We start from the raw sequence: 15696 nt of genomic DNA, 5'->3' as shown, positions 1-15696 counted from the left end.
TGTTAAAAGGCTCTTTTAGGAAAAACACTACTTATAAGAGCATGAAAGTGCTTAAATTAATACTTAAAACAAAATCCTATAAATATATGAAAAAATATTCAATGGCTGCTATTGATTAAAACTGGAAAACTTCCAGGGCCAGTTAGCAGGCTATAAAATGTGAATGTGCTAAATTATTACTACATTTTATTCTATGTCTATGTTTTGTTCACTATAATATCTATAAATTATGTTATATAGCTAGCATTGCAGCTATATAAACATGTTAACAGATTCCCACAACACTGTATTTATTGTTTGGCTATGCTAGTCTTTGTTTCTCACATATTACTTATAAAAAAAAAAAGTACAGAAAGTGTCATCTCAGTATTTAAATGTAATCATACGAATGCTTTTCCATGTAAAGCAAGCACGGAAAGTTACAGTGCACATTCCAAGTTAAATCCTGGATTGTAAACAGACTAGCAAGCTAACTATGCGCATATTTTTGCACATGAAACAGATCATTTGGAGAGGAGGGGTAAAAGTTAATGAAAACAGTGTGCCCGGCTACAAAATCTGTATGTGCCTGAGAGACGCAAACAGCACTAGCTTGACCTTTTCATCTTCCACTACAAACACATGCTATTACTGCCGAATGAATATTCAATTCAGTATCTGGCAATGATGAAAAAAAAAAAGGGCCCGAGACTGATTCAAGGACAGCATTTCTTAAAGTTTTTGTTCTTGTAAAAATCAGTACAGAAATTAAGAAACAAAAGGTGACATGAGACTTTTAATTTCAAGTTGTGCTGAAAAATTAAGGAAAAAAAAAAAAAAAAAGAAAGTCAAAAATGACAAAACACAAGATGATAAATCAGCGCTACCCATTACCAGGTCAGGGTCATAACTCAAGAGGGCTAAGGACAGCGTGGAAAATTAATTACAAGCTGATTAACAGCAAACTACCTGACGTCACGCGTTTGCCCACCGCCCAAACGAACGCTGACTTCTGGAGGTCAAGAAAAACTGGAAAGGACTGCCAAGAATAGAGCCGCAGCTGTAAATTACTCCCATAGAAGAAGAGAGGCAGCACTGATAAAAGGCTTAGCTCGGATGACGTTCATTAATTGCTACCCAAATAATTAATTTGTCTATCGGGCCGGCATCTCTCTGGAGCCTAGTGGGGGAAGTGGAGCCCCTCAGTGGGACCTGGATGCTTCCCTCATCACAGTGCCATGAACAGGGGCTTAGTCTGGCTTAGACCAAACTTGGGCTGTGCCGGGCTCTTGACTGGAATACTTGCATATTCAGCTTGCAAGTCTTGAATGAAATATATGAAATGTCAGACTTTGTAAACCTGCACCTGTGTAATCCCATCCCTGCCAACTGATCTACTGCTGTACTTACCCTGTACAGAACAAAATGTTTTTTTAGTAGTTACTGGTCTGATGAGGTTGTTGCTATGGTATACCAGGTGGTTGCTCAGGTATTTCAGGTGGTTGCTAAGTGTTCCAGGTGGTGGTTAGGGGGGTGGTTGCTGTTGTAAGTTCACCAGTTGGTAGCAAAAGATGTTGCTAGGTGGGTGGGTGATTTGGTGTTGCTTTGGTGCTTTTGAAGTTGTTTCTTGGTGGTTGCTGTAGTAACTTATTTACATATACATTAATGGCATTTATCTGATGCTCTTATCCAGAGAGACTTACAAGGTTACTCATATTACAGAGGTGGGCCAATGTAATGTTAGAAGTATTGCCCAAGGACTCTTACTGGCATAGCGCAGCATAACCACACAGATCAGGAATCGAACCCTAGTCTCCCATATAGTGTTGTAGCTCGCTGGCAGGTAGTGGTGTTGCCAAGTGGTTGCTGTGGTAGCCCATGTGATTGGCTTTACTAGTATATTTGTATCATTGTGACATAAGAAGGGAGCACAAATATTTTTCAGTAAATATCCAGAAAAAAAATATGTTGCAAGGTGGAAACGGTTTACAATAGTTATGATCATGAGTTCAGACCAGTCCCCCATATAGTACATGAAAAAAATTTTATCCCTTTTTAAAAATGTATTATATTATTTGTATTATGTTTAATCCTACATTTTTCCTGTTTTATTCTACTACAACAAAAAGTGGAAGAATTTGATCTGTCTGCGGCAGAGAGTGTGCTATTTCCCACCGGGACAAACAGAAGAGCGTCATGAATTACCTAGGCTACGTTTATAGGTGTGTGAAGCGTCAGGAAATGAAGGATCGGTTTAAACATGAGAGAGGTGGCGCTGATTACAGATAGATGTTCTCATATTTTATTTGATATGGACCTGTGGGATTTACAACGTTGAGGGCTATAAACATACCAGGTTGGAATTGTGGCCTTTACCAGCTTGCAGTCTGCATATTCTTAACAGGCAGCAAAAATCAAGGTTGGAAAGTAGTATATCATAGCTGTCATATCAAAAGCCTCACAACTGCATTTTTGTCAGTTTTTAATTCTTTTTTTTTCAGCTGCACTTTACAGTAAATTGTGTAAACATGTGGTGATGTATAGATAAAAATATATAATATTTATATATATAGTAATTAAAGTCCAAGTTGAGGTCTGGGAGACCAAGAGAACTTTCATCATAGAACTGGAAAGTTTCACAGGAAACCTGAACTCAACCTCACCATGTGTTCTCACACGACTTTTGCAAGAACAAATGGGCAAAAATGCCCAAGTATCACATTACAAGCTGTAATGTTACTAAGTACTGACCAATCGCTTTGGGCATTCTTCTTTTTTGTTTATTTTAAATCTGTAACAATGGAAATAAAAAAAGTAATATTTCTAAAAATATTAAAGAGACCGTATTTTACTTGCTTAACTATTCACAATAACAGATAAGAGGTGATGTGCCAATTTGTGCTATTATTTCAATTATTTCAGGTGGTATAGGTGGGTGTGTATAAGAAAAAATGGGCGAATCGGCATACAGGCATACGTTAAGCAGATGCTGAAGCTCAGCTGGACACATATGCTGTTCTTTGAACTCTGCACTTGACACACACACACACACACACTGTAGCCCACATACTTTGGGGGGGGGTGGGGGGGTGGGTTGGTTGAGCACATTGTGAATAATCTCCTCAAAACAGAGCAAGCTGTGTTGCCTTGAAATGGGAGAGAGAAGAAAAAAGTCACTGATAAATGATAGTGACTGAGTTTAATTCAAATGAATCAGGTTAAAGGGCACCATTTACATTTGATATAAATTATGACCAACAAAGGTCAGCAGCAGAAGCTGGTCTTGTTGCGCTGCTGATAGCATACAGAAGATTGCATATGTCTCTTTCTCACTCATGCAATCTCGCACATATAACGTTAAACTGAGTTCAAAATAAGCCCATATTAATTCCAGACAAACCATTCCAGCATATAAAGCTTTTTTTTTTTACTTTTTACTTTTTTCCTTTGGTTCGCTGGCCAAGTGGACACTCAGTCAGTTTAGCTGCATCAATACAATGAGGTCAGTTTAATGGAAAATAGCTCATTTTGTGTCACTCTTAAGTAAACCTGTAGGTCATGAGGATAATGTACGGAAAAAGAACGATTAGAAGTAAGATGTTTTGTAGGCTGGTGATAGGAATAATTTACAGTTTGCAAATTTAAATACCATGCGAACCCTTCTTTCTTCAATCACCACAGAAGTCGTCATGGGTCAGATGTGATTAGAGTAATAACATTTACAGTTGAAACCAGAAGTTTATATTACACAATATAAATTATAATATATATTTATTTACATATGCATTTTTTCCTTACTGTCTGACATTAATTTAGAACAAACCTTTCCCATTTTAGGTCTATTAAGATTACCAAAATTATTTCTATTTGCTAAATGCCAGAATAATGAGAGAGGGAATTTTTAAGGCAAATTTCATTGCTTTCTTCAAAGTCAAAAGTTTAAATACATTTCATTAGTATTTGGTACCATTGCCCTTAAACTGTATGACTTGGGTCAAAAGTTTTGGATATCCTTCCACAAGCTTCTCACAATAGTTGGCAGGAATTTTGGCCCATTCCTCCTGACAGAACTGGTGTAACTCAGCCATGTTTGTAGGCCGCCTTGTTTGCATATGCCTTTTCAGCTTTGCCCATATATTTTCAATAGGACTGAGATCAGGGCTTTGTGATGGCCACTCCAAAACATAGACTTTATTATCTTTAAGCCACTTTGTAACCAGTTTGGCAGTATGCTTCGGGTCATTGTCCATTTGGAAGACCCATTTGCGCCCAAGCTTTAACTTCCTGGCTGATGTCTTGAGATGTTGCTACAGTATTTCCTCATGAAGTTCTTTCCTCATGATGCCATCTACCAGTCCCTCCTGCAGCAAAACAACCCCACAACATGATGCTGCCACCTCCGTGTTTCACAGTTGGGATGGTGTTCTCAGGCTTGCTAGCTTCCCCCTTTTTCGTCCAAAAGTAATGATGGTCATTATGGCCAAACACTTAAATTTTAGTTTCGTCAGACCACAGGACATGTCTCCAAAAATGAAGGTATTTGTCCCTGTGTGCATTTGCAAACATTAATCTGGCTTTTTTTGTTTCTTTTGGAGTAATAGCTTCTTCCTGGCAGTGTGGCCTTTTAGCCCATGTGGATACAGTACTGGTTTCACTGTGGATAATGACACACTCTTGGAAGCTTCTGATAGGTTTATTGGTAACATCTGAGTTAATTAGAGACACACCTGTGGATGTATTCTAAGGCACATTTAAGATATCAGAAAGAGAATTGTGGACTTGCACACGTCTGGCTCATCCATGGGTGCAATTTCCAGATGCCTGAAGGTGCCTTGTTCAATTGTACAAATAATTATATGCAAGTACAAAAGATGGGACTGTCCAGCAATCATACCGCTCAGAAAAGAGATCTGGTTCTGTGTTCCAGAAATGAACGTGCTTTGGTCAGAAATGTGCCCAAATCAACCCAAGAACAAAAGCTAAAGACCTTGTGAAGATGCTGGCTGAAGCTGGTAAAGACATGACATCATCATATGGGTTGTCCCAAAATGTTTAAAGGCATAGCAATCTTGGTGAATTTCAACTTTTGACTTTGAAGAAAGTAATAAAAAGTGTCTTTAAAAATTCCCTCTCTCATTATTCTGGCATTTAGCAAATGGAAATAATGCATATGTGTATTTTTATATAGTGTATGTAAACCTCTGGTTTCAACTGTGAATATATATTAATTTTTTTTAGTGCAGTTGGGCTTACTTTACAGAGCAATACACATCAGCTCCGCTAAGTGCTGTAATTAATGTATAGGATGTGTAAGACCAGAGCCTTTAGTATTAGCCTTAATTAATTGTATTTATACTGTATTTTATCAATAAATTATCAATGGTAATCTATTATCGAAATTCACATACAGGATACATCTTTTTATAGCAGCTCATACTGAATATGTGCCTGTCACGTTTAACCTGCTTAATGGGACTCTGGGGTTAGGGTTAGGATTAGGGTGTGTACCTTTCACTTTTCCAAAAAGAAGTCTAAATGTCAGCATTTGCCTTTTTGTGAGGAGAAACTGAGGTGTCACATATCAGTTCTCTACAAGAAATGACATTATCTCTCCAGTTGTTTCAGAAGTAGAAAGACGCAATTTTAGCTTACTGTTGGCTGCTTACTTTTGGGTGGGTACAAATGGATATTACCAACTTCCAAAACAAACAGACAAACAAACAAAAAACCTTCAAGAACAAATTCATTTATATTATAAAACTCATCTTACCGGCACTGTGAGGGCTGTAACACTGGTGGAGTTGAGTGTGGGGTCTCCAGGCTGTTTTTGGTACACTATTTTGTACTTAGAGATCAGTCCATTGGGCTTACTGGGCCAGGTCCAATTCAGCAGGACTGAATAGGCACTGGCAGGCAATGCTGTGGGCATGCCCATACCCTGTGGTTCTGCCTCTAGTGTGAGGGTGGAGCTCCAAGAGCTTGAGGCTGAGCCCTGTGAGTTGTGGGCGGTGACTCTGTACTCATATTCAGTGAAGGGCTGAAGGGAATCAGAGGCATCAATGAACTCCAGAGGGCCCTCGGTCCAAATAAACACCAAGAGCTCCTCCTGCGTCCCTAATGGTCGTCTGCATGAGAGAAGAAGAAATTACTGTTACAAACCATACATGGAAATGTACCCTTGTGTAAAGTTGTAGGTCACATTTCTTATTTCTGAATAAACAGTCCTCAAAGATCTGCCAACACCACCCTACATAATTTGTACGAGACAACAAATATATATATCCAAACAAGGTAAAAATAACTTTTTTACTTTATAATATACATTTCTTAGACAAAATACTTCACTTAGCATGGGCATCTAAATGTATTCTGCCATGCCATACACCACAGAAATAAATACACAGCTACATCTGGCTGTATGGTTTCAGGCTAGATTTGTTACAGGCTAGATTTGTTATTTTTGCCTTCGACACCTGATCCATATCATTTTCTGATATCGGCCTGATACCCAGATACGGATATGCAGATATGCTGGCTTTACTTAATGCTGTAGATATTTCTGCAGACAGATGTTTGGTACATAGAGGTCCTGGAAAATGTTAAGCATTGCTCTGCTGTATTAATTTGCTAGATGTACTGTACTTTGGAATGTATCACTTTCCCCCTGGTTTTAATGTAGTCTAGGGGTATCAAACTCATGAGGTAACAGGAGGGCATTACACGTTGTCCAATGCCAAGAGGGTCCGGGACGATTTTTATTGGAAAACTCGTCACAGTGTGAAGTGGCAGTGGTGGCTCAGCGGTTAGAGCACCGGGATATCGATAACAGGGTTGTGACAAGCTGCCACTGTTGGGCCCTTGAGCAAGGCCCTTTACCCTCTCTGCTCCCCGGGCCCTGGAGTTGGCTGCCCACCGCTCTGGGTGTGTGTGTGTACTCACTGCCCCTAACACATGTGTGTGTGTGAGTGTGTTCACTACCAGATGGGTTAAATGCGGAGGACACATTTCGCTGTACAGTGTACAGTGACAAAAATGTGCACCTTTACCCTTACCTTTGAAAGGAAGCATGAAGTTTCTAGTTTGCTAATGGTGAATGAAACGTTATTAGCACATTTTGGCTAAAGTGTGCTGCTAGCGACTGACTGACCAAGACAACCGGACCACTGAGTGACTGATGAACACCAACTGTGGGCTCTATATGTAGTCCCTGTCTAAGCTATAATATAATTTATACTATAGTAACACTATATTAGGTATATTATTTGGTTAAAATTAACCTAATAATGAACAAAGTCAGTGTTCACTGTTTGGGAGTCCCGCCCAAAATGAAGATTCTGAATCGCTCTGAGTTTGAGTGCCCCTGCCCCAAAATGAAGACTCGGATTGGTTCTGCCTCTGAATTTGACCAGGCCTTTTCAATATCAGTAAAGTTTAGGGAGAGTGGTTTTAGTATAAGTAATAAAAATAGTCGCTGTTGTGAGCACAGATTCAAAATTTTCTTGGCGGGTTGGATTAGAAACTTTATCGTCCCCTTTGTTACCCCTTATTCTGCGACGAACCCTCCCCCCCTCCAGCTTGGCCACAAATCCCTTTTGTTGTGCAAGCTCATTTTCAATCATGTTTGAAATTCTTAATGACACATTTTGTACATCAGACAATAAGAATGCGATTTAAATGCAACAAAACTCTAAGGGAACAGGGTGCGAGCCATCAAAACAACAAAACCCAAAAAAATGCAAACCAATAGCAACAATTGGGTTACAATTGAGATCCAATCTATATATGAAATCACTCCATTTTAGTTATTAAATGATGATGTAAAACTCTCCATGCTCCTTGTGTGTTTTTGTTTTTATCCTAGCCTGGTCAGTGTTGTGAGGAGCAAAGGATATGTCTGTGCTCTTAAAGACACTTTGCTCACTTGTTTATATTATTTGCATGTTCTTACGGTCATGTTAAGGGTGTAAAGGTTTTTAGTTTTGCTCTTAATTAAACAAAAGGCTTTTTTGTACAGGGGGAAGAATGGCACTTGTGATTGAAAATCAGGCCAAGAAAATTCTTTGTCTGAGACAGCTCTACTCAAATCGCTGCTCAGGTCCAAAGCATGACACTTGACTCGCGGGTGGGAGAGAGAGGCAGACGGAGGAGGAGGTGAAGGCAGGGGCATGGCGCTGTGCTCTGTGCAGGGCAAGCTTCGTTAATTCCCCGACATTAGAGGCAGGGCTTCCATGCTGCTGCAGAAAATGACATTCGGCTCAGCTAATGTGGCCCCTGCCGGCCCCACTCGTCCCGCCACTCCCTAATCCTAACCAGCGCATTCAAATCAAGACAAACATGGACCGGCAGGGGAGAGCAGAAGCGTACACTGTGCGTCTAAACTACAGCACACAGCTGTGAACAGCAGCCAGACATGCGCACACACACAAATACACAAAGCTGAATGAGACGTGTGTGGAATAAGAGATGTTAGAATACAAAAAGGTATACATAATGCAATGTTTAGGTATGAAAACTTATTTCTTATTCTTTCTTTTCTCTCATATTAACTAAATCACATATACTGTATTTTATGTTATATGATATCTGATGTATGTGGTTGTGCAAAGGTTTGCTTCCACCCTTAATTTATTGATACTCTATTGAAAATGGCCAGTAAGTTCACATTTCAGGAGATATTTATAATTTAATAAAAAATTAAATGGGACCCCTGACAACAAAGCAAAGACTTTTAGAGACCACCAAAACTCTTAGTGTACTTAGAGCTTCTTCTTTGAGAGAGATGATAAAATCAAGCTCCACTATCCCTAAAGAGACAACTCAATGCTGTGGGTCTAAAAAACAAGGACATTTACCAGCTGCTGCTGTTGTCAGAACAATGGGCCAATGGGCCATCCCAGAGTCCAGATCTCAACATCATTGGATGTGCTTGGAATGACCTGGACGGTCGGGACCAGAAAATTCCTCAACTTCTAAGACTGATTTTTGGAGGTGTGGAAAAATCTCCAGGCAAGTCTATAAGCAAGTCCCCTAAGGCTTTAATAAAGGTGGACATACTAAATAAAAAAAATATGATATATATTTAGTTCATGCCTCTTTCTCTTGAACATAAGTCTGTAAGTTCTTAATGTGACACTATGAAATGATTAAAATACAACCATTTGTGTCCTAGTTCTCTGCTTTAGACTGTCCCAGTAAAGCTCCCCACACCCTCTTGATTTGTAATTCAACATATGAAGGACAAATAACAGATCCCTAAGGGGACGACACAAAGTCAACACTGGATAAACGGGAGGGATCTGTATTTAATGTAATGTTGATCTGGGGTATTACAATAAACAGGCACGGTGACAAACCAAGTCTTTTAAAGCCAGCAGTGGATTCTGGGGCCCCTCGACGGGGAGGGCGTTCATATCATATTTGTCTGCGTTTATCCGATCCCAAATCGAGGCTCAAATCAAATCCGGCCACGAGCGCTCTAAACACCGGGGCCTCTGCGGGTATGCTAATGATATTTCTTCAAGATTTATGCTGGCTTTGGCTTCACTGACCTCGCATATGGATGACATTGGTCAACACGCCGTGCTGCCCTTGACTAAAGCCCTTACGCTAGCAGACACACGTCGGGAGGATGAGAATGGTTTACGGTCACCTGCAAACCATGAGGAAACGCCTCGGCACAGATAGGTTCTTAGCTTCGTTTTTGTTTGAACTTGAAAATGCCTTGACTACAGGATACAGGATGCAGGCAAATATCCCAGACAAGCTTGATGGTCAAAGTTTGCTTTTTTAGCTTTGCAGGGCTAAAATAGCGAGTGACTAAATTACACACAGACGGTGGACTAGGGTGTATCCTCATAGATCAATTTTGGGGCCTTTTCTTTTTAATACATATAGGGTGCAGTTATCTAAGGGTCTTTCAGATTGAAAAAATGTGAAGCACATACTGCGTGGAAGGACAGACTGTGTGTATATCTGAAAGAGCATAATGATAAAGTTAGCAAGTCGCTCATGTCCCGCTCCTCCACTGTCGCTGAACAGAGCTATAGAAGCAGTGCCCTCTGACGCTGATGTGATTGTGCCGTGTCAGTGTAAGCTTCCCTCGCTCAGCGCCGGGCAGACGCATCGCGGCATCCTGTGTCATATCGCTCTTTCTAGCCGCTCGGAGTGTGCCTGGAATAATCAAAGTCAGCGGGGCCATGTCAGCTTCCATTTAGAGCTGCCCGTCAGAACTACTGCAGCAATCATTCTCTCTCTCTCTCTCTCTCTCTCTCTCTATAACTGGGCCTCACTCACGTCGCTTTGAGATCCACATATAAGCACTCTGCATATAGCTGATTTGCACTGCAAGCTGGAGCAGATGCTGACAAGTGTAAGATCAACTGTGATCGGCCTGTTTACCTCAAGGTCATGGTGTAATTACTGTTTAATGTAGGAAACACATCCTCAGAACTATGAACACACTTTTCAAATGCATTTATTTCCTCAGTCTTATTTCCTCACTAGAACATGTTGCTCATTTGCTTATTGTGACATTGCTGGAACACTTACTGTAGAACTATTGGAATGTATAAATAATGGTACCACTTTAAGACAAGACCCTTATGCTTATGAAGGTTTAGGAATGGTGTTTTATTCGTGTATAATTGCTAATTAATCTGGTCATTAACATTATTAAGCAGACATTATACATAAGGACATCCTGTCTCTTGCCAATATGTGCTCCCATATTCATCTTTACTATACTTAAAGCTCATATCTTGCTAGTTACTTTATCTTCTCCATCAGTCAATGTGAAACCTCTCAGCACTTAAAAATACTATTAACACTAATAAAAACCTTAAAACGTAAAGATAAACATGAATGCTTAGAATCCTTAGAATGTGGCCAAAAGATCATTTATGACTAATAAAAGCTCTGATTTTGGTTAAATTGTCTTAATCTATTAACAGATCTCTGCTGAAGCTGAGAGGCAGAAACAGCTGAACAGTATTGATGAATGTGGGCTCACACAATCGCCTTCATCAACCTTCCCACCAAAGACATGGATGGGCTAGATGGGTTTCATTTGGGCATGGGCTCTGAATGTGTTTGTACATGAGTTTTACTGGGATCCAGTTGGGCTTCCCAAAGGACCCCATCAATACAGCCCACCATAATCTTACATGGGTCCAATTTAGGCCCTGTATGCTTTGTACAAGCCAGATGAGGCCCATAATTAACCCTTTCTGGTCCCATCAATATCCATCCATATGGGGGGGGGGGGGGTGTTCTGGTTCCCAGTTGGGCTAACCATACAGGCATTTTAGGCATTTTGGAGTTACAATGAGCATCACCAGGACTTCTCAAACAGTAAATATTAGCAGCTTAAACTGAATATTAACTAGCAGCTGACTGGAAACAAACATTACCGAAACTGGCATTAAATATGTGCCACATTGTGTAATGCTCTGTAATACAGTCTTCAGTTTGAAGAGTACAATTGTATATCATTTTCATGCTTTCACAAATATCCAGCTAATGATAAAGGAGCAAATATAGACATGAGATTCAGTTTCCTAGCAGTAACTTTAGTTAGTTGGCTAAATCTAGTGGTATGAAACTGAATGTAATGTCTGGGGAAGCAACCAAATATTACCTGTATATGAAGTACATGGTGATTAGGCCATTGGGCTTGTGTGGAGGACTCCAGTGCACCTCAATAACTGCAGCTCCAACTGCATTGAGTTCAGGCGGATCCAAAGCCTGGGGGGCTACTTCAGATGTTCGAACTGAGACCCCAGGGCCTACCCCACAACCATCTGTATGGGCACACACATATACACTTTGCAAAATCACAAAAAAGACACTATAGTCCATGCTGTAGAAAGACCAGCAGATCATCACCAGCATCTACAACTTCAGATGGAATACCACCAGAAAATGCTGAATCACTCTGGTGAAACCCAAGCTGTCTGGTACCTGTTTGACAGGCCTGTACTCTGATGTGGTAGGTTGTGTACGGGTCGAGTCCATTGAGCAGCAGAAACTGGTCTGGGCCGGCGGGACGGAAGAGGGGCCGCTCTGTACCAGCATTCAGCAGCACATTATAGTCCACAGGAAGACTGGTGTTATACACACCTGAGGACACATGAGCGGTCACATCAGAAAAGACAGTAAGAAGAAATGTCCATATGACCATTAGTACATAGCCATATTGTATACTTTATAGTCTGTTTGTGTACTCCTACATTCACTAGCCACTTTATTAGAAACACTTGCCTTGCTGGTCTACATATAATGGGGCAGTGGTGGCTCAGCGGTTAGAGCGCCGGGATATCGATAACAGGGTTGTGGGTTTGATCCCTGGGCTCGGCAAGCTGCCACTGTTGGGCCCTTGAGCAAGGCCCTTTACCCTCTCAGATGGGTTAAATGCGGAGGACACATTTCGCTGTACAGTGTACACTGTACAGTGACAAATACGTGCACCTTTACCTTTACCTTTAAAGTTCCAGAACTTGGCCATCCACCCAAAACAACAACAAACTTGTCAGTGCATGCGTAGGGATAGGCAGACAGACAGACAGACAGACAGACAGACAGATAAACAATAAGCTTATAATACACTCACACAATTTACCGGTCTAATGACTTGGCCATGTTACTTGTCTAATGATGTTAAAAATGAATGGGCCCTTAACTGTCTGCCACTATTAATATTACCACTATTACCATCATTACTCTGACCATCACTGCCATGACTATATTAAGTTCTACTACACCATGATTATTATATTATGATCAGAACAGTTCAACAGTATAGATGGTTTGGTAACTTTTATATATAATTAATACATAATTCTGAGCAGAGGAGGACGGGTCGGTTCCCCATTGTGAGTCTTGGTTCCCCCCAAGGTTTCTTCCTCCAGCTCTGAGGGAGTTTTTCCTTGCCACTGTCGCCGTTGGTTTGCTCACTGGGGGTCTTGGATCCTTCATGTCTTCTTATGTTATTTCTTTTTTGTTTTGCAATTTCTTACAGCTCCACTAGGGGGGCCCTCCACACAATTCGTATACCTCTGCTTTAGCCCTTAATGGTCAGTTTTTGACCATAAAATTTTAGTTGCTGGACCACTCCCCCTACCCAGAAGTTATACAAAAGTGTATAAGAAATGCTGCTGTGCCAATAACCCACACACTACCATAGCACACGTAGCGTCACTGCCGGGCCGAGAAATAGTACACTGCACAGCAGTGCTGTGGTTTGAAACTGACCAGTGAAAAACTGTGAAAGCCCATCTATAGCAACAGTAAAATTGAAGCCTTAGCTGTGGTTTATCATGGCTTGCCATCCCTCACTAGTACAGTGTGGTATGCTTGTCTGGGTTTCGAACTAAACTCCAGCCTGTCAATAGTAGTAATAGTGTTACCCACTGCACTGTATGAACCACAAGATAAATGTTGGTGCTATCAAAAAAAATTGAAACCATGTAAAGAACAGTTTATTATGTCAAAAAGTTAAAAACAGCAACAATTGAGGTGCAAGATTTTTGTGTGACACAGACAATTTGTGACACAGTGCTTTATGTACATGATGTAATGGGCAAAGGCATAATTGACTAGCTTTAGAGAATGGCTAATTGTACTCTTATGGACTAGTTATGGCCAGCAGTGGCATCCCTGAAAATCAAACCTAGCTCCCAGCGGTACACCTCACGTGAGCATGTAGCTTGCTGAAATTGAACTGGGTGTAACTGGGCTGAAGCTAGGTGTATGGAAAAGGTGTTAGCATTAGCATTATGAGTGGTTAGTTCCAGCTGGCTAAAAAAATGCATGTGTTGCCATACAGGAAATTGCTCTGTTTGTAAACTAGCAATTCCCAATGTTCAAAGATGATGTTTCCTAAACTGGCTCCCACTGCCATCTCCCTCTTGCTCTCTGAAAGTCTGCCACGGCACATTTGGAGTGAGAGATCTGCACGCCTGGCATGGGCGCTTTGTTAATATTCCCATCACTGGCGCCTTTCATAATTTACAGCAACTGGAGGCTGATAGGTTATTCAACATTTATGAGGCCCGGCGATGTATTCCGAGCGGCCTGATTATCTTTACAAATGAAAAAGTTAAATTATTCAACTTCCTTCATTGCCGTCTCCCTGAGCAGATGTAGTCTTTTGCCCGAGACACAAACCCCGCTCAAATTAGAGGGCGCTTTGATCAGGGCTCTCCTGCCAGAGAGGTTCAATCGCACAGGTCCTTAAGTTCTATTATTTACAACTAATCACTGACTTTGGAGTTTTCCCCCACTTTCAACTCGAATCAGAGTCTAATAAGAAATAACGACACGTAGGAAAGGAAAAGGAACACGCTATCAGACCTGATTCGTCAAGCGCGGGCCTGCCTTCCAGAGCCCACAAGCCGGCTCTCGCATTCAGACTTAACCAAGCATGAGAGATTGTGGTTTTTAAAGCCATAGATTTTTTTGGATGGGGGGGCTCTCTGAATGTAAAGTCAATAAATAATCCAGGCTATGTAAATGTTTTTTCAGCGGGCACCGGGGCTAGTTAAGGGCTCTTTAGGTGTAATTGAGGCCTCTGAGCAGGTTCTTCTCATAGGAAAGAGGCCTAATGAGACAATAATAACAAAAGATGGACCATCTGAGGCAGACAATCAGGGCCACTTGAAGGTAGTGTGCAAGAATACTCGCACACACACGCGCACACACACCTGCACGCATGAACAGCTCTGCGCTCCCTTTCTCTTCTTCCTCAGCAGGTGGACAGTGTAATAGGTGTGAGCGTGCAGGGTTTGAATGGGAATGAGCTTGTGTTAGTCCCGACTGAAGCAATAGTGAAGCAAACACTGAGGAGGGAGCAAAGGGGGGAGGAGGGGCATTTATTTGTTTGTTTGCTCCCTCGCTTGTTTGTGTTCGTGCTCTCGGGGTGGGAGAACGCAAAGCTCTGGCAGCTTCGCAATGCTCAGCGGGACCCTGCGGATGGGCCCACTGTTGTCTGTGACTGCAAACACACAAGCTGACTGATCAGTGGAGAGCAGTGGGCTGCAGACTGTAGACAGACACCGAAACGAGAAATGAGGGCAGAGAGTTTGCTGAGCTGTGGCAAGGACAGCAAGCCTTACATGAAGCCTAGTTCAGTAACATATTGCAGATATGGACTATAGGGAAAGTTAGTTTAAAGGGGGGTGGGGGGGGGGGGGGGGGGGTGGTTCAGCTAAACAATGAATTATGCTAAAAAATATATATATATATATATATGTATATACACAGCTCAATGCTAGGGGGCTTTATACCCATCTAGCCCATGTCTGACATTTGGTATAGTGCCAATAGGTTCATGTTTATCTGCTCCAGCATTTAACCCATCTGTGGTAGTAAACACACACACACACACTAGTAAACTAGGGGCAGTGAGCACACACACACCCAGAGCGGTGGGCAGCCAACTCCAGCGCCCGGAGAGCAGAGAGGGTAAAGGGCAGCTTGCGGAGCCCGGCGCTGTGATCAATAGCCCGGCGCTCTAACCGCTGAGCCACCCCTGCCCCAACTTAAAGTAGCTGAACGCATATATTAGAAGGGCTGTCCACAATTATTTGGACATATAGAGTACTTATAAGTGTAGGTAGGTATAGTTAGGTGAGGAACACGAAATATCAAACTTACAGTCAGTCTTCACTGACCCTAGATGTATTTAATCATTAATATTATTGAATAAATTCATTTTAAGAT

General features: G+C 41.4%; 1 protein-coding gene across 1 annotated transcript in view; it reads right to left on the bottom strand.

Moving 5' to 3' along the window:
- ush2a (Usher syndrome 2A (autosomal recessive, mild)) overlaps window positions 1-15696 on the bottom strand; it is a 303135-nt gene that overhangs the window by 32467 nt on the left and 254972 nt on the right. Inside the window, exons 58-60 of the mRNA XM_072689926.1 lie at window positions 11938-12096; window positions 11615-11777; window positions 5750-6104 (exon numbers count right to left, since the gene is read on the bottom strand). Coding sequence (XP_072546027.1) covers window positions 5750-6104; window positions 11615-11777; window positions 11938-12096 — 677 coding nt within the window. The remainder of the gene's footprint in view (window positions 1-5749; window positions 6105-11614; window positions 11778-11937; window positions 12097-15696) is intronic.

The sequence above is a fragment of the Salminus brasiliensis genome, chromosome 10 (genome assembly GCF_030463535.1).
Source record: "Salminus brasiliensis chromosome 10, fSalBra1.hap2, whole genome shotgun sequence".
Taxonomy (NCBI): Eukaryota; Metazoa; Chordata; class Actinopteri; order Characiformes; family Bryconidae; genus Salminus; species Salminus brasiliensis.
The sequence above is the reverse complement of the archived record's forward strand: the minus strand, read 5'-3'. Positions and strand labels throughout refer to the sequence as shown.